We start from the raw sequence: 19,047 nt of genomic DNA, 5'->3' as shown, positions 1-19,047 counted from the left end.
ATTTCACAAAAGTGATTGATAGTGACCACTAAAGATCCTAGTTTAGCGCTTTCAATTAGGGGTTGTAATCTATGTTGTATGATACTCTTCGTTACTCTATGTTGTATAATAGCGTTTCTACTATCGGAATTCGTGCTGTTTTCGTGTCTATCCGATTTCATTTGAAAATGATTTTGTAAAGGTTATGTTTGAGAAATAACATTTTCCAGTATTCATTATATGTTTGTGTTCTTATTAGAGCGGTAATCGAGCCGAAACAAATTTTGATCTATTCCTTAGAACATTGACGAGTTCGAACTCGAACTCAACATTTTGTCTCTCATTGATTCTATTTATGAATTTCGTTCGCGAACAACTCATTAATTAAATTTATTTGAAATTTCTTTAATTAGAAACTATATAGTTTTGAAAACCTACAAAACTAAAGTTGTTAGCTTTTGAATCGAGTTTCGACACGCTCAAACTCGGTTTGTTTATAAACTGAACCGAATACAGTCAAGTTTTTATCGAGTTAAACGTCAAGCTGGTCATGAGCAGCTCGACTCACTTATAGTCTAATACTTATCCATGCAACACAGGTGGTAATTCGAGTTACTGTATATATATTTTACATGACTTATATATGACACGAATGCAATAGAAATAATAATTATGTCAAACACTTTGTGTTAATCGGTTTATCGTCTCAAAAATTGCCATCCCTACTGTTTCAACAGGACCAGTAAACAATCAATGGTTATGATAGGTTAACCAAGAGGGTGCAGCTCCAAAGTCTAGGACAGACAATATAGGGGAGTAAACAGTGGCTTGACTCGTTCAAATGAGATGGGAGCTGTGGTAGGACATAGGACACCTTTTTTATTTTTCGTTTACAACCGCGTGGAAGTTTCCAAATAACTTATCTCTGCCATTTTTTTCTCCATTCACTCGGCAAATCCTTTCCGTAAGTAAAACTCTATATATACTTTGTTGGTTCAAAAATCGACAATAACAAAACACTTACCAACAGACAATATCAAGCATTTAAAGATAAGCAAGAATGGAAAAACAGTGCAAAGAAAGATTAGAAGAATTCCCACCTGGTTTACGCTTTTATCCAACAGAAGAAGAGCTAGTTTCCTTCTATCTTCATAACAAGCTGGAAGGCAAAAGACAAGAAGTACACCGTGTCATTCCTATCACAGACATTTACAACATGGAGCCATGGAATCTTCCAAGTACAATTGCCAACTTGTTTGTAGTTTTTTTGTTGATGAAATAATACAAGTATAAAAAAAAAGGGCGGCCGGGTCGCATTACGCGTCCCCGCTGAGCGAGGGTCCGGGGAGGGGTCCCACCACAAGGGTGTATTGGGGACAAGCCTTCCCTTGTCAATTTATTTGGCAAGAGGCCAATTTTGTTGATGAAATAATACAAGTATAAAAATAAAAAATAAATAAATAAATAAATTGCTCCTAGTAGATGTTGAATACCTTTAAAGTTTGTTTCTTGACATGTGTTGAAGAGCTTGCTGGTGAACTATGTCAAGGAGACAGTGAGCAATGGTTCTTCTTTACACCAAGACAAGAAAGAGAAGCAAGGGGAGGAAGACCGAGCCGCACAACAGCATCTGGGTACTGGAAAGCTACAGGTTCCCCTGGTTATGTTTACTCATCAGATAACAAAGTGATTGGAGTCAAGAAAACCATGGTTTTCTATAAAGGGAGAATACCTACAGGAACAAAAACCAAATGGAAGATGAATGAGTATAGAGCCATTGAAGGAGTAGCTGATTCGTCGAGTACTACTGTACCTAAGGTATGTATAATATTGTATTGTATATAGTATGACAAAAAAGATGAAATAGTGATGCACAATGCTATGTTATTTGTCAATTCTAATCTGTTTCTTTGTCCGTGATTTCTAATGTGCAGCTGAGACATGAATTCAGTTTGTGTCGAGTTTATGTAGCATCGGGGAGTTGTAGAGCATTTGACAGACGCCCGGTAGAAGCTGTGACAAGAGAGAAACAAGTACTTGCAGGTGACACTGCTACAACATCTGCTCAAAACACCAGAATGGTGGATAATGCAATAAGCTCATCTGAGACTTCAAACTCGGCAGGAGATCATGGTGATCTCACAAGCACAAGGACAGAAGAAGAAAGTGCCAACTGGGAGATGGTTGATCATTTAGTTCAACCATTTTGGGAATGGGAACCACTGAATTGGCCATGATCCCATGACTAAACGTAGAAAAGTTCTTGACAATATCACAAACACAAACACAAAGTAATACAAAGACTTAACAATAACACAACAACAAACACTTGAAGTTTGCTTGAATTGTATAGAACAACATAATGATGAAATGCAAATCAACCAGTTGGAAAAATATATGTTACTACTGGCAAAAGTGAAGCAAACATCATCCAGTCAAAAGCATAGCGTACACAAGAGAAAATAAATTCTACAATTCTGCTTTAGTTGCAAGTTCATTCAAAGAATTCTGTACTGATTACAGTTTAAGAAAAATTCCAGTGAAAACCTGCAATGGAGCTTATTTCAAAACTGGAAAACTGATCTACATGTTTGAATGCCTATTTAAAGATGCAAACACATCAGTTAAATACCATATTAACTCAATGTAGTTTACTTCCCAGTGGTTTTCCTCGCTACATGAACTATTATAGACAGACTATGCTCTCCTTGTTTGTTTTTTTGTATGGCTATTGATCATAAATAAACAAAAACAACTCATCACATACATTTATCTGATGCTAAATCTCTTCAACTACCTATTGCATTGCAGCTGCTAATTTATAGACAGGTAAAAATAATTATGTTTGGCTACCAATTTGTGATAGATTTGGAAGCTCAGACCATGTAATTTCCAAACTCGGTTGACCTCATGGTTCAAGAACCGATAATCAGTAAAACTATTACTGAGAGAGAATCATTATGCTTCATAAACTTGAGCACTCGCATGATTCGGACTTTGAACTTCTAGCTTCGTAAGCTTCAAATATCCTATGCATCTAAAGCCATTTATAAGAAATTTCACAAACCAATTCTTTTAGTGACATTTGATTTGATAATCTATCTTCCACCAAGCATGCACTACAAGAAATTAAAATAAAGAAAGAACTAAAAGAAGCAATCAGCATCCACTCACTCTAAGCTTCAAATCTCGTGTGCATCTAAAGCCATTTATAAGTAATTTCATAAACCAAATCTTTAGTGACATTTGATTTGATAATCTGTCTTCCACCAAGCATGCACTACAAGAAATTAAATCAAGAAAGAACTAAAAGAACCAATCAGCATCCACTCACTCATTCAGCAATGACTTTGGCAAGTCTCATTGTTTTGTTATGTTCATAATCTCAGCAAATGGAACTAAGTGTCAAAAGTCTTGCTACTGTGAAAAAACTTAGCAAATATACTAGGTAATACATGTTGCTTACATTTTCGTATGCGTACTTGCACAGAAACTCGTACCTATGCACACATCATTTAACTTGCTCCATTATTTTTACCATCAGTTTATGCATTTTAGAATAAATTTAAAGAAAAAGGCCTATCGACATGCAATTGGTGGAGTTATTCACCTAAGATTTGTACAATTTCACAGGAAAACTATATTACCACATGTCCATTCTTCAATTCAACTAATCTCCTAGGCACAACACAAACTAAGAAGGCAAGCATTGGACATAACTAGAAAGAGAACAGCATTTAGTATCAAAGTGTAAAATATGGTTCAACAAAATTACAAAATTGTGGGAAATTTCTTCACCTTACCCTAATTCAACACTATTTGACAAATCTGTGTTAAGTTAAAACGACTTCAGTGATGAAAAAGTCAAATGTCAACACAAAACGCCACCAGATGGTCATCATGACCTCGGCCAAATAATTTTCCATGGCTCATCAATGTTTATATTGCTACCAAACACCATAAAACAACAGCAACAGATTGAAAGAAGCGAAGCAGCTAATCGATATTCATAAGAACAATTTATCACTGACAAATAAACATATTAAAGTCTCAGATTGAAGTTATTAAATCGGAGCATATTGGAAGTTTTCATCTATGATCCAAGTCTGCAAAACTAGATCATTACTAATTCTCTAAATATTCAACAACCAAACACAAATTTCACGAACTCAGGGGAATGCAAGAACCATAGAGAATCTCAAACTCTACAATGGAAATGAATGAACAAGCAAGGATAGCCGTCATGTATTCTCATCGAGAATGATAGGAATGAAATAAAGAATCAAAAGCATTTGTCTGAAGAAAAAAAAAATCACCTCGAGATAATGTATTTCCCCTTCTGTGTGCGAGAGTGGAACGTGAACGGGGCACAGACACAGAGGAAGATGAGAAGCTCCGCTCAGCAAGAGATACAACACCACTGCACAAAGCAAGGAGGCAAACTGGAAAACTTTTCGCCGCTTTTTGAAATTTTGACATTTCAAAATATTATATTTTTCCATTTGTTTTTTCTGTAATTTTATTTTTAAAAAAATCACAATTTTATAAAATTTGTCTTTTCCTATATAACTAGTATGAAACCCGTGATATAATTCTTTTTTTCAGGAAAATGCACATATTATTCCATTTATTAGTCATATACTATTCGTCTAATACATTATCCGCTTTCTGAACTTGTTCAAAATAATAAATTGGTTTTTTGAATTTTGCAAATGTCTCACTAGCTCTCTAAACTTGTTTATTTCGTATTACCAGCTCCCTAAACTTTTCCATAAAAATATATTAGCTCCCTGAACTTTACAAATGTCTTACCAACTCCCTAAACTTGCTTATTCTGTAACAACTAAATACAAAAAATGTATTAAATCTAAATTCTAAAAATACGTCTTCATCTATTCGAGAGGTAATTTTTCGCTTCTCTTACATTTCAACATATTATAAGAGTTAGTATTGCAGGTTTGAGAGATTGAATGAGTGATGATCAAGAGTTAGTATTATGGTTTTTGCATTTAGTTGTTATAGAATAAACAAGTTTGGAGAGTTGGTGAGACACTTACAAAGTTCAGGGAGCTGGTCTACTTTTATGGACAAGTTTAGGGAGCTGGTGATACGAAATAAGTAAGTTTAGAGAGCTGGTGAGACACTTACAAAATTCAGGAAGCTAATCTACTATTTTGAACAAGTTAATTGTAAATTAAACTAGTAAAATTCGAAAAACTATAAAAATCAATTTTGTTTAGATGTGTAATTTCATCAATATCATTGAGTGGGTAAAAGTCTTATTTTATATCTTATAAAGGTTACTAGATATTTTTATAACTTTTTATCCCGGGAACTCGCGAATGGGATGTGGAAATGTTGAACGAAATATTTATCCCTAGGGATGTGCAAGCAATCCAGAACATTCCTATGAACAGACCTGGTACTGTCGATAAAATTATATGGAATGAAATGTGAAATGGTCTATACTCGGCAAAGAGAGCTTATCGACTGGGAACGGAAGTAGTGGCTCAAAATGACCAGTGGAGGGTAGCGGGTAATTGGAGGAAAATGTGGAGTATGGAGATTCCAGCAAAAGTTCGCTACTTCTGTTGGAGAATTGCCCGAAACTGTTTACTAGTACGGGCTAATCTACTGTCACGAGGTTTGTCAATTCCCTCTACTAGTGTGCACTGTAATACTGGATATGAGGACCTTTGGCATCTATTTGTTACATGTCCATATATAAGGGAAATATGGGCTGACAGTAATCTGCTTAATCTAATTGATTCTTTGTCTTTGGATGTTGATGGTTTTAACTCCTTATTCTTCGAAATCATCAATACTCAATCTAAAGATATATGCTGCAAATTCTTAATGATTTTGTGGAGTTGGTGGAAAGCTCATAATGATAAGCTATGGAAATGCAAAATAACTAGGAGTCGTCAGGTTATTATAAGGGGTTTGGACTGCCAGTCCAATTGGGTGGCTACCCGTAATCTTAGGAATATTGCTATTCTGCAGGATCGACCTGTGGTCTGCTCGAAGTGGCATCGCCCTCCTCAGGGTCTGGTTTGCTGTAGCATTGATGCTGCATTTTTTACTGCAGTAGGAAAAACTGGTGTAGACACCGAGTCGGAGGACCTGTGACGAAAACCTTTAACAAAGCGGTCGAAGCAGTTGGTTCCGGGAAAATTTTGAAAGAGAAAAACGTATAATAATAAAACGGTGAGTCAACTAGAATCGCGGCCGTTGAGTGAACGGCTCGTGGACGCTCCGCGACGTAGAGCGAGCGCCCAGCGGCAGCCGACGTGTGTCCGACGACAGTCGGACGCACGTCCGGCAGCGCAGGACGTGCGCTCGGCGTCCGCGGGACGCCCGACGGCCGTCGGGCACGCACCCCCGACAGCCGTTGAGCGAGCGCCCGACGGCCGCTGGGCAGGCGCCCAACGACGTTGGATGGACGCCCAACGATGGTTGGGCGAACGCCCAACATCAGTTGGGCGTACGCCCAACGATGGTTGGGCGTTCGCCCAACTCTGTTGGGCGTCCGCCCAACAATTGTTGGGCGTTCGCCCAACCAGGGTGGGCGATCGCCCAACCCCCTTTGGGCGACGCCCAATTTTACTCGGGCGTCGCCCAAAGTTCCGGGGATCCGTTTGCCTATATAAGGCACGGATCCCCATGCATTTGAGAGAGGAGGACTTTTGGGATGAGCTTCTCACTCTAAACATTTTTAGAGAGAGAAAATCTTTTTTTGGGAAAAAACATTTTTTCCCTAAAAATTCCAAATTTCCTAAAAGTTAAAATTTTACCAAAAACACCGGAAAAGCACGATTCGTGGAATCAACCGATTTCAACCGTCAATACCGAACTTGAGGTATTATCCGAGGACTAGACTCGTTTTATTTATTTCATTTATTTTATTTTCTTTATTTATTTTTATGGTATAAGTTTATTTATTTAGTTATTCATTTATTTATCACGTTTTATTTAGTTCTTCGTATTTATTTTTATCCCGTGTTAAATAAAAATTCGGTTTTGTTTTAAAATAAAAAACCTCGTTTTAATATCCCAATACGAACCGTGATCCGATTAAAAGGTAGTTCGGGTATTAAAAACGTTGTAATTATAAGTTTGGAAAAGATATTTCCAAATAACGTTTTAAAATAAAAACGTCGTTTTAGGAAACTCTGTTATAGACTATGATCCATTTTTGGTAGTTCGGAGATCCCAAACGATCGAATTAGATTTAATTTAAAGCTTTTGAACGAATCTGGAAAGTTTTGGAGTGTTGTTGTAATTCTACCTTTTCTGTCACTAACAGCAGATTGGCGACGGATTTTCCGTCGGTAATCTGCTGGAAACCGAAAATCGCCATTTTTACCCTCCTTTTCCCACTTTTTGACATTTCTACTTGTATATATATGTATATTATTGTGTAATATGTTTATAAAAATTATTTTTTTTAATCCTATAACTATTTATTATGTACTATATATTTATTTATTTCATGTTGAAATTTAATTCGTTTGGATTTAATGTTATAAAGTAGTATATATGTATATATATAGTTTTCTTTGGCATTTGAAGTATATCAGCTATCATAGGGTAAAACTATTTTGGAAATTAAATGTTATTTTTAGTTTTTATAGTCTCCCTTATTTTTACATAGTTGTAATTAGGATAAAAAGGTATTATATGTATTACTACTTTCCTTATCCTACATTTAATCTATATATATATTATTACTATTTTTACTATTCTTACATATATGTATAAATATGTATATTCATTCTCTATTTGGATTTCCTATAGGTATATATTCTTTAAACATGTTTGGTTGGGTGAAGTTGAATTTAATTTGTTAGTTGTTGTAATTATATTCAAGTAAGGATATTGAGTGAAAAAAGGGAAAATAAAATCACAAAAAGAGACTTTAATTTGTTTATTTAAACTTAAGTTTTCTAGACATTCTTAAAGTGTAAATGGCGTTTTTCCTGACCTTTTTAAACTATTTCCAAAATATCACATGTTGAAACCTTAATCTGTTCCAACGACGGATTAGGCGAACCTTGTAATTAAAATCGTTTTTATTGTAAATAATAAAGTTTTGAATCGTTTCCTTAAATGATTTGAACAAAATAAATTGACTTGTATGCCTAACCACGTCTTTGGGTTAAAATTCTTTATTCCACGTCTTCAAACGCTCGAGTCGTTCCAACGGCGATTCGAGTAGATGCCATGTAAATTAACGGGGTTTTGAAACGTACCTAAATCGTTCCAACGGCGATTAAGGTACGAACCATGTAAATAAACTCGTTTTCGGGGAGTGAGTTTAGTGTAGGGTTAACATACGAATCGAGGCATAAGACACACTGTAAATAAATCAATTCTTCCTTCTCCCCCTCTCTCTTTTATATTTAGCATCAATGTAAATGGGTGATTCTTTACCAAAGTGGCTTTCAATAATATATGCTCAAAACGGTTTTCAAAACGAGAAAGAAAAGGTTTCAAATGAATTTTAAACTTAAAGAAATATGCGATTAGTCCGTTATCGCCTAACACGCTGAGTAGGAGGCCGGTGGTTCATAACCGGGCGATGTCGGGGTGCCTAGTAGCCTTTCTCCGGAAAGGAGCTAGCCTTCTCGGCTCGTACCTAAGTTTTCTGAACCCTCACCGGTCTCCCGCAAGGGATCGGTGTTCATTTTCCCATTCGTGGGTGGCGACTCTTCCATACTCCGAGCTCCGGTCCTGCCGAGCAGCTTGATTCCACGATTGGTTGCTTTCGGCGCCAATCACCGCTTACGTCGCCATGAGGTGTCCACCCCCCGGTCCGCCCGGGAGATTAGGCCGTGGCACCTCGTCTAACAAGTGGCGACTCTGTTGGGGAAGCGAGAAATTTGATTCCGAAAGACGTGTATTAAGCCCTTAACGGGGACGGATCGTATTATTTCTTTTCGTATGCATTCATGTGCATTATTGCAAACCTTTTGGGTAATTTCCACGAAACCTCTAGCGAGAGTCCATTCGTCGCTCGAAAGAGGCTAGTGTAAGTTCCCCCGTACAGTAAGGCGCCAAAGGGTCCCCATCCATTTGTTAGGGGCGAATTTGTGCGGTCCTGTGAGGTCCCGCGATCAGCCGTGTCAGCATATAGTAGCCTTAGAAGTTGCCATAGGATTACCCGTTACCATTTTTGATGTGATAAATGAATCAGTTCGTGTTTTCAAATTGCCATGATACGTGTCTAATCCTAAAATATGTAAAGAAAATGAAATGATACGTTAATATATACTCTTAAACCGATATACAAACTACCCCAAAACTTCGAAATGATTCGAACTAAAGACGACTTAGTCATCTCGTATGAATGAACTTGTGTGACCCGCCTGGTCCCTTTCCGTGTCCCGAAGAAGGCACATGTTCAGGAAATGCGTTATGGCGTAAGCACGTATTAGTATGAATCAGTTTGGTATTAAGGATAGTTATATCTCGATTCAAAAGATTATATTAACAGTAGTCGTTATTCACATTCTTTAAATAGGTTGGGATAAAGCGAGATTATGACAAAACGAAAACAAAGAACGTTTCTGTTTCAAATGACCCCGTTGTAACGTAAAGAGTTTCGCAAACGTGGCCCGTCCCTTCTGAATAAAAGACGAGCTCTTACGTTATGCCTTGTGTCGTTCTTAAGAGAAATGGGCGTGTCCGCAAAAGTGACTAAGAAAAGAAAAGAAAAGCAAAGATAGACAAACGACCAAAGTCATTCTGTATCTACGATATATATCCATCCCGAGGGTAGTTAAAGAAAATGAACCAATGTCGTTAAATACATGTCTCGAACTGGTATATACGCCGCTTAAAAATCACAAAGCCGAATTAAACCAAACCGCATAATTGCGCCATGTGGACGAGACTGTGGATTTGACTAATGGCTCGATCATTTCGACCATTACCAAAACTACAAGAAATATGGCTCGACCTGCGTGTTTGTTCAGTTCATGCCAAAGTGAAAAGGACGGTAATATCCCTGCTTCGAATAGACATGCGATTCAACGAAACGTTGATTTTCTATAACCACGCTAAGGTGATATATCCCGTAGATTAGAATAAAGAGTTGTTAGCCGAAAGGGTACCGTGCGCTCAAATAAGACTCGCCGTCTTTTCACGTAGCCAAAAGAGCAAACGGGTTCTTAACGCTAGAAACAAACACGTTACGCGATGAGTCCGTTCCTTAAAATAAAAAGTGCTTTCATCACTGAATAAGCATACGGTTACGTCTCTCGATAGATCCAAAAGATCCCGTCATAATCCAAAAGATCCCGTCGCACAGTATAGCTTCAACACCATGCTTGAGGTCACTTTGAAGGAGCTTGAGAGCACTAAGCAGCAGACTGGGGAATCTTTCTCCGATTTTGTGAGAAGATGGAGGGCCAAGGCCGCGGTTATGAAGCAGAAGCCGCTTGAGCAGGATCAGATCCGAATGGTAGTCGGTAACACCTTGCCGTATATTAAGAATGAGCTGCGGTACATGCCTTTTACCGATTTCAACCAAATGTATAGCTACGCCTTGATAGTTGAGGGGGACGGAGAACCAAAGAAATCTTATACCAAGTGGACGAAGTCTGGATATAGTGCCGGAGGGCCAAGCACGAGTGCAGAATCTGCAGCAGTGAAAGTGCTTGATCTTAATGCAATCGAAAAGAGGCAGTTCACCAAATTCGATCAAACCTACGCAAAAGTTTTCGAACGATTGTAGAAAAAGGGATTGTTGAAAGCTCTTACTCCTTATAACAAAGTTCCACCTTCCCCGCAGATACAAGCTAGGGGATACTGCGAATTCCACAGCAGTTATGGGCATACTATTGAGAACTGTGAGAGGTTGAAGCACGAGATCCAAGATTTGATTGAGGAGAAGAAGATAGCTGATCCGTCGTCAGCAAACCCTTCCACTAGGCGTAATCCATTGCCTAATCATAGGGTGAGCATGATCGGAGTCGGTCTGAAAGAAAGTGTAGTGATGGAACCCTTCGGGGAGGACAATGAGGAGTTGGACTCCGATGAGAAGAATAATGTGGGAAATGGTTTGTATGTGTCGGCTTTGGAAGAGGAGCCAACGGAAGAAGTGATGGATGATAGAACTAAAACTGAGGAGACCGAGGAAGTCTCATCTCGGAGGATCATGCCTGTGTTGAAATTGTTTAGTGGGGTAGAAGACCCCGAAGCTCATTTGTATGGATACGTGTGTGCTATGTTTGGAGAGCCATACAAAGTGGAAGAAGTCGCTCCATGGTTCCATCTTTCGCTGGTGGGCGAACCTTTGAAGTGGTTTCAATCGCTACCTGACGCGACTAAGCATGATTGGTCACTGGTGTCAAGCTTGTTTTTGATGAAGTATCGAAGAGACAAAATACAGGCAAGGGAATATAGCGCGATGCAAATTGGGCCTATCAAACGTCCGTTTCCGACTGTCAGCAAGTATAATGAAGGGAAGGACCCCATGGAGCACTTACATTTTTATCTGTCGGCTATGGGCCCTCTAGGCTTCAAAGAGGAGGAGATTACGAGCTTGTTCTGCAACTCATTGGCGGGAGAGTCACTAGTATGGTACATGTCTCTTCCAATGTACGTTAAAACAGATTGGGCAAAAATGACTAAGAGATTCATCAAGAAATACGCCGCACGGGAATGTCTAGAGGAAATGCCTGCATTACCCGAAGAGGAGACACCTGAAGCAGTAACAGCCATGTCTAAGTATAAGGGAGATGAGAACCCCATTGATCACATAAACCGTTTCCGTGCCTACATGTTTGACGCGGGACTCTACCGAAGTGAGTTAGTCCAGCATTTTCCAAAGACACTCATAGAAGAAGCTTTGATGTGGCACCGAATGCTCTCGGCAAAGACAAAAGGGGACTGGGGGATCCCTCATGGAGGCCTTTGTGCAGAGGTATGAGATGTACATTCCGTGGACAGGGTCGTTGGAAGATTTAGAAAGGATCAAGCAATTTCCCGAGGAAGCATTCGTGGATTATGCTAGGAGATGGAGGTTCAAGTATGCCTCGTTTCGGGTCACCTTGAGTGATCGGGAGCAACTCATGTGCATCCGGAAGGGTGCTATTCCACTCGTGGCTAGGAGGATGAATGGAGTGTTCCTCAAGGACTATGAAGAACTGATAGGCTGGGCTCGGTATGGATCGTCGGATCCTTCCTACATAAATCTGAATGTCCCTCACATAATGGATCTGATGGTCGTGGACATTTGGGGAAGTTCCTCCGATGAGGAAGGTATCAATCAAAGGGTTCCGATCAACATCTGGGATGAGTCTGATGATGAGTCGGAAGTGGCTGTTAGCACCGAAGGAAAGATTCTACCAGGTTTTGAGATCTTCAATGATGTTGCCGACTGGGGCAAAGGAAAGGCAAGCTGCTTTGTCGAGGAGATTATGATGTTATATTTGAATGCCGAGGAGCAGGTCGTTACTATTGAAGCCACTGTGGGAGCGATGGACGAGCCCAGTACCTCCAAAGCTTATGAGAAACCCGAGAACCCCGATGATGAAAATTGTATTATTGCTTTATTTGAATCTGACGATGTACTCGCCAACACCATCAATGAAATAAATTCTGATTTTGCTTACTTGCTTGATGTTGATCATGATCATTCCATGCATTCTCATTCATATAACATGCCTACATTTAAAATCAATACAATAGAAATGTCGACTTTCAATCTTGGCACGGATGAAAATCCTAAACTTATACAAATTGCTCAAGAATTAACTATTGAAGAGAGGAAAGAATTTGAGAGAATAATTAAAAAAATATGAAATAGTGTTTGCTTGGACATACGAAGACATGCCAGGAATTGATCAATCAATCGTAACTCACCGTATTCCAACATACCCCGACGCGAAGCCCGTGAAGCAGAAACTCCGACGCATGAGACCGGAATGGGCAGATAAGATCAGAGAGGAAGTGAAGAAGCAGTTAGAAGCAGGGTTCATTGAAGTAATCGACTATCCCCCTTGGGTCGCAAATGTAGTGCCCATCGCAAAGAAGGACGGCAAAGTGAGAATGTGCGTCGATTATAGAGATCTTAACAAGGCGTGCCCCAAAGATGAATTCGCGTTGCCTCATATTGATGTGTTGATCGACAGTGCAGCATCAAGCGTCTTACACACAAATGTGGACGGTTTCATGGGCTACATGCAAGTTCAGATGGCTGAGAAACACAAAGCGAAAACCTCGTTCACAACTGAGTGGGGAACATACTGCTATAGGGTGATGCCGTTTGGTTTGAAAAATGCCGGGGCAACTTACCAGCGAATGGCTACAGCACTGTTCCATGAATGATACACAAGGAAGTAGAAGTTTATGTGGATGACATGATGGTCAAGTCGGAGACAAGAGAGGGGCATTTCGCTGCACTCGAGAAGTTTTTGGCCCGAATTGCCGAATTCAAACTGAGGTTGAACCCGAAGAAGTGCTTCTTTAGCGTTTCATCGGGGAAAATCTTAGGCTATGTGATCAGTAACAAGGGAATCGAGGTAGATCCCGACAAAGTGAATGCCATACGGGAAATGCCGGCACCAAAGAATGAGAAAGAAGTGAGAGGATTTCTGGGACAGGTTCAGTATATCAGTCGGTTCATAGCACGACTCACTGCGATCTGCGAGCCGATCTTTAAGCTGCTACGGAAAGATCAACCCACGGTTTGGAATGATAAGTGCCAGCAAGCATTAGAGAGTGTTCGGAACTATTTGTCTAATCCGCCAGTTCTGAGACCGCCTAAACTGGGAAAACCGCTTCTCCTCTATGTGGCGATCGAGGAGCGATCTATTAGGGCAATGTTGGCCCAAGAAGGAGACACCGATGTGGAGCACGCGGTATATTATCTGAGTAAGAAGTTTCTGGAGTACGAACTTAAGTATAACATGATCGAAAAGACGTGTGTGGCAGTAGTATGGTTAACAAAGAAACTACGGCACTATTTTCAATCGTATAAAGTGATCATTATTTCCCGGATGGATCCCGTGAAGTATCTGTACCGAACTCCGTCTCTAACAGGGAAGCTAGCCCGATGGTTGTTGCTTTTGTCCGAATTTGATATCGAATATGTAACGAAGAAGGTTGTCAAGGGGAGAGCCGTAGCAGAATTCCTGGCCAACCAACCTCTGAACACAGAAGAGGAAGAGATAAACTATGATTTCCCCGATGAGCACTTGAACGCAATAGAAGTTATACCGTGGAAAATGTTCTTCGATGGAGCAGTCAATTCGAATGGAGCCGGAGTAGGAGTGCTACTTATCTCACCGGAAGGAGAAAGGATACCAATGGCGAAAAAGTTATCATTCCCTCTTACTAACAATATGGCCGAGTATGAAGCATGCATCTATGGGTTAGAGTCGCTAACGACATTGGGAGCATCGTATGTGGAAATCTGGGGCGACTCAAAGCTGATCATCGAGCAGGCACAAGGAAACTGGGAAGTGAGGGAAGAAAGATTACGTCCATACCTAGACCAGCTAGAAGGGTTGGCACAAAGATTCAATGAATGTCGTTTTTATCACATTCCCTAAGCACAGAACCAAGCAGCGGATGCTTTGGCCACCTTGGTGTCGGTGTGGGATAATCCACGGAATCTTGCCTCAAAGCCTTTGGTGCTAAAGAGGTCTCACAAACCGTGATATGAAGACGTAATGTTGTTGGGAGTGGATGAAAAGCCTTGATATTTCGACATCGTGAACTTCATGAAAAACGGGATGTATCCGGCGGGATCAGAACTTAGGGATCAAGCTGTGATTAGAAGGTTAGCTCAGCAGTTCGTCATTCACAATGACTTGCTTTACAAAAGGCACATCGATGGGTTACAACTAAGGTGCTTGGATGCGGGAGAAGCCCGCGAGGCAATGGAATCAGTACACTCGGGAATTTGTGGAGCCCATATGGGAGGAGCGGTGTTAGCAAAGAAAATCATAAGGCAAGGCTTCTATTGGCTCACCATGGAAAAGGATTGTAACGATTATGCGAAGAAATGTCACGATTGTCAAATCCACGGAGATTGTAGTCATCTACCAGCCATGGAATTACATGTGTTAGCACCTATTTGGCCATTTGCGGCTTGGGGCATTGATATCATCGGTGAGGTGAGGCCTAATGCTTCGAATGGGCACAAATTTATTGCAGTCGCCATTGATTACTTCACCAAGTGGGTAGAGGCAGAGTCGTTTAGCAAATTGGGATCCAAGCAGATGAGAAAGTTCATTGAGAAACATTTGATCACCAGGTTCGGAGTGCCTCATCACATGATTACGGATAACGGGGTCCAGTTTCAGGGGGAAGTAAGAAGTCTCTTCCAGGAGTACGGTATTGAGCATCATAGATCTTCTCCTTATCGACCGCAAGCTAATGGGGCAGTAGAAGCCGCTAATAAGAACCTTAAAAGGATTCTCGTGAAGACAGCAGAATCGCACCGGAATTGGCACGAGCAGCTTCCGCTCGCTTTATGGGCTTATCGCACGACGGTTAGAACATCAACTGGGGCAACGCCGTTCTCCTTAGTGTATGGGGCAGAAGCAGTCCTGCCAATTGAGATTGAAAAACCATCGTTGAGAATCGCAGTAGAAGCAGAGATTCCCGAGACGGAATGGGTAAAGAAGCGGTATGAACAATTAGCATGGGTGGACGAGAAAAGGATGGAGGCCCTTTACCATATGCAGTTATATCAGCGAAGGATGGCCCGAGCCTTCAACAAAAAGGTCAAGGCCAGCCCTATCAAAGAAGGGGATATGGTGCTAAAACAGATCCGCGTGACGCACACCGACCCGAGGGGCAAGTTTAGGCCAAACTGGGAAGGGCCGTTCTTCGTGAAGAGGATACTAAGCAAAGGAGCGGTGAAGTTAACTACTATGGACGGCATGGAGTTCTCCGAACCTACCAATCTGGATAGGCTTAAGAAATACTTTTCGTAAAAAAAAAAAAAAGCGAAAGAAAATTCCCGATAGGTTGAAAACCCGCAAAGGGCGGCCTATGCAACAATAAGGGACATCCCAATGGGTGAAAACCCGAAAGGGCACTCATTTGAAAATTCCGGGATAGTAAAAGGAGAGATGAAAAATCGCCAGGATCTGAAAACCGAAAAAAGGCAGGTCTTGGTAACGGTAGTTATATCTTGAGCAATTACAAAAATAATGTATAAGAGGCTAAGTATTTCTGTTGTTTGTAAATAAATAAAGGCATGAATATATTCGAAGAGAATGATTGGAATCATCATAATCTACTGAATGCATGGCAATACGAATCATGAGTTATACATTTCCTACTTTACTTTTCACAATAAAAAGCCTACATACTATCCACCCCACTCCCTATACATCAACTATACATCGGGGTACTCCTAATAAAAACTACAAAGCTATACATGATGAGCCTAATAAGGAGGGACATCCCAGTAGGCCTCAAAATCCCTCAGATGTGACGCCCGCTCCGCAGATAGGGCCTCCTCGGTGGCTCGAAGTCTCTCCTCGGCAATGCGCGCCCTCTCCTCAGCAGCAAGGCGTCCGGTAGTCTCCTCCCGCACCCTCTCCTCAATAGCAAGGCGTCCCGCAGTCTCTCTCCGCATCACCTCTGACCAGTGGTCGTTCCTCTCCCGATAAACTTGGCCAACCCTGGCATCGGACTCCTGCACCGACTCGCTCCGTCTCCGCTCATGTGTGTGAATATCACTCTGAAAAGAAAAAAAAACAAATATGAAAAAAAAGAAATACTGGCAAGAATAAAAATCATACATACATATATGCATACATCCCACTACACTAAAATAAAGTAATAATACATACCAGATGGTCAGCGCAGCGCAAGCTGAGTCGATCTCGGAGGTAACCAGACAACCCCACATAATCGGTGCAAGTCTCTCTCGAGGTCTGGGAAGCGTCTGAGGGGTCAAACGGTACCCTCGATGTAAAGACCGGAGGAGCCATCTCGACACCGACATAGGCCACCCTGGACTCGTCATAACAAATAGTCGCGAAATCCCTCCCAAAATCCGGGACGGGTACGCCCAAAGGGGACCTCTCCGGTCGGGCGGCGCTGGAGGACTCGCCCACGTACTATGGTGGCTCACTCGCAGACGTCTGAGCTCGAGCGTCGTCGAAGAATTCTGACAGATGAGCACTCTTCCAGAAACCCTCCTGCAAATAGAGACACAATAAATACCACTAACTATCTCGTAAATAAAGATAAATAGGCCGAACCACTCACCGGGATCTCCTCCCGACCAAAGACTGCAGCGACAGCCTCCCGCGAAAACACGTCTGCCACAGGGTCCACCTCCATCGCCGCCGCTGGGGCATCCCTCGCACTCAATAAGGTCGATAGGTAAGGAGCACGGCCCCCGGCATGAACCCACACATCTCTACCAACAAAGCGGCGGGTCAAATCCTGACGAATGACCGATAAGGGCATGGTCCGTACCGCAAACATAGAGACAGGGATCTTGCCTGGTGACCAGTGCGAGGCCCTTACCCCGGTGATGCCCCGGTCACCCAAATACTAGGTCCGCACGCAAGGGCCGGTAAGCACACTCTGCTGCTCCTGGATCAGGGTAACATACGCGTAATCGGGACCGAAGTCAAGGTCGTCCCACCTGAATTTAATCTAAAAACACCAAGAAAAGTCAGGTCTGATCAAACAAGAATCTAGCACGACTAGAAGATATTTACCTGTCCCAAAGTCCGCGAATCAATCCAATCCAGGAGCTGCGCCACCGTCGGCCTCTCCTCGGTACCTAAATCGAACTCTCTCCATCGAGCCATGAGTGGGGGCTTCGGCACCCGTGGCCTGCGCCGATGCTCGCTAGGAAGAATTCGCCTCTCGTAGGCCCAAACCTGCTCGTGAAAACAAAGGTTACGAACAGAAAGCGCGAAGAAGATAAAAAGGGCAAGTCAAGGATGCACCACGTACCAGAAGAGCAAAGGTGTAGCCGCCGAAATCCTTGCGCTTTCAGCAAGTCAAATCCAAAAACTTGTACAGGAAAGCTAGACCCACTCCCACCCAATCATAGGACGCCACCGCATCCATATCGCTGAAAGCCTGAATGAGACCTGCATGAATCGTTCCGCTTTTGGTGCGGAAGATCGTCTCGCTCAAAGCATATATCAGGAAGCTGCGGACGGCCAAATTGGTGTCGTCGGTCCCGCAAAAGTCCCTACGACTCAAAAGCCCCGATGTAGTGATGAACTTCGCCGGGGTGGAGTTGGCGACTGGATAAACTCCCGGCCCAATCAAAGCAGCCAATCTAGCACGGTCAACCCGCGGGCGCATCGCATTAAAGGAAAGGGGAACCGGAGTGCTACTCTCCCGCAGCCCAGTCAATAAAGAGAAATCTCTGGGCGAGATGGTCATCTCCCCGAAGGAAAGGTGGAAGGTGTGGGTCGAGTCTACCCATCTCTCGCATAAGGCTCGTAGGCCAAAGCGGTCGCACACCCCGTTGGCGCTGGGCAGCGCCAAAATAAAGGGCTCAAAGCCCAGCTCTCGCACACGGGCTCTCGCCGCGGCGCCTAACATAGAGTACCACATGTGAATATCCGCTGTAGTCCCGGAAATACCGATAAACTAGAAAGAACGGAACGGGTAAGTTTAAAGGTTGTCCCCAGGCTTGCATCTGATGAAAGCACGTTAATCTAGCTATTCTTTCGGTCAAATCTAACCTAGAGACATCTTGTCAATTTAGACCGTCATTGTGTGAAATCTCTACCTTGGGGTTGTCTGCATAGGATTTGATTAATTCTTTATTCATTGGCCTATTCGCGTGCATTAGTCAAGTTTTTACTATTCACGAGCATTAGTCAAGTTTCACTATTCACGTGCATTAGTCAAGTTTTTACTATTCATGTGCATTAGTCAAGTTTTTACTATTCACGTACATTAGTCAAGTTTTTTACTATTCACGTGTGCTATTCACGTTTTTACTATTCACGTGCACTATTCATGTTTGTTCTTACTGTTGGCATGCATTGTTTGTAGTTTTACTATTCACATGCATATAGTTCGCATGCTTACAAAAGATAAATAAAGGTTACTTGCAAG

The 19,047-nt window shown here is 41.7% G+C and overlaps 1 protein-coding gene across 2 annotated transcripts; it reads left to right on the top strand.

Annotated features, from left to right (window-relative positions):
- The first annotated feature begins 994 nt into the window (after positions 1-994).
- On the top strand, positions 995-2,747 carry LOC136221872 (NAC domain-containing protein 90-like). 2 transcript variants are annotated; one of them, XM_066009341.1, is made up of 3 exons: positions 995-1,217; positions 1,505-1,797; positions 1,914-2,747. In XM_066009341.1, the coding sequence occupies exons 1-3, from the start codon at positions 1,040-1,042 to the stop codon at positions 2,214-2,216; spliced, it is 774 nt and encodes a 257-aa protein (XP_065865413.1). In that variant the 5' UTR covers positions 995-1,039; the 3' UTR covers positions 2,217-2,747. The 2 variants fall into 2 exon arrangements, with proteins under 2 accessions (XP_065865413.1, XP_065865412.1); XM_066009340.1 differs by having other exon boundaries at positions 1,481-1,797.
- The last annotated feature ends 16,300 nt before the right edge of the window (positions 2,748-19,047 follow it).

This window comes from Euphorbia lathyris, chromosome 3 (assembly GCF_963576675.1).
Source record: "Euphorbia lathyris chromosome 3, ddEupLath1.1, whole genome shotgun sequence".
Lineage (NCBI taxonomy): Eukaryota > Viridiplantae > Streptophyta > Magnoliopsida > Malpighiales > Euphorbiaceae > Euphorbia > Euphorbia lathyris.
Note: the sequence above shows the minus strand (reverse complement) of the source record. Positions and strands in the feature narration are given on the sequence as shown.

Bases quoted from the DNA above. Each gene is read 5' to 3' on its own strand.
- LOC136221872 (XM_066009340.1), top strand. From the start codon at position 1,040: ATGGAAAAACAGTGCAAAGAAAGATTAGAAGAATTCCCACCTGGTTTA. The intron at 1,218-1,480 runs GTACAATTGCCA...ATACCTTTAAAG, and splicing joins GGAGCCATGGAATCTTCCAA to TTTGTTTCTTGACATGTGTT. The intron at 1,798-1,913 runs GTATGTATAATA...TCTAATGTGCAG, and splicing joins CGAGTACTACTGTACCTAAG to CTGAGACATGAATTCAGTTT.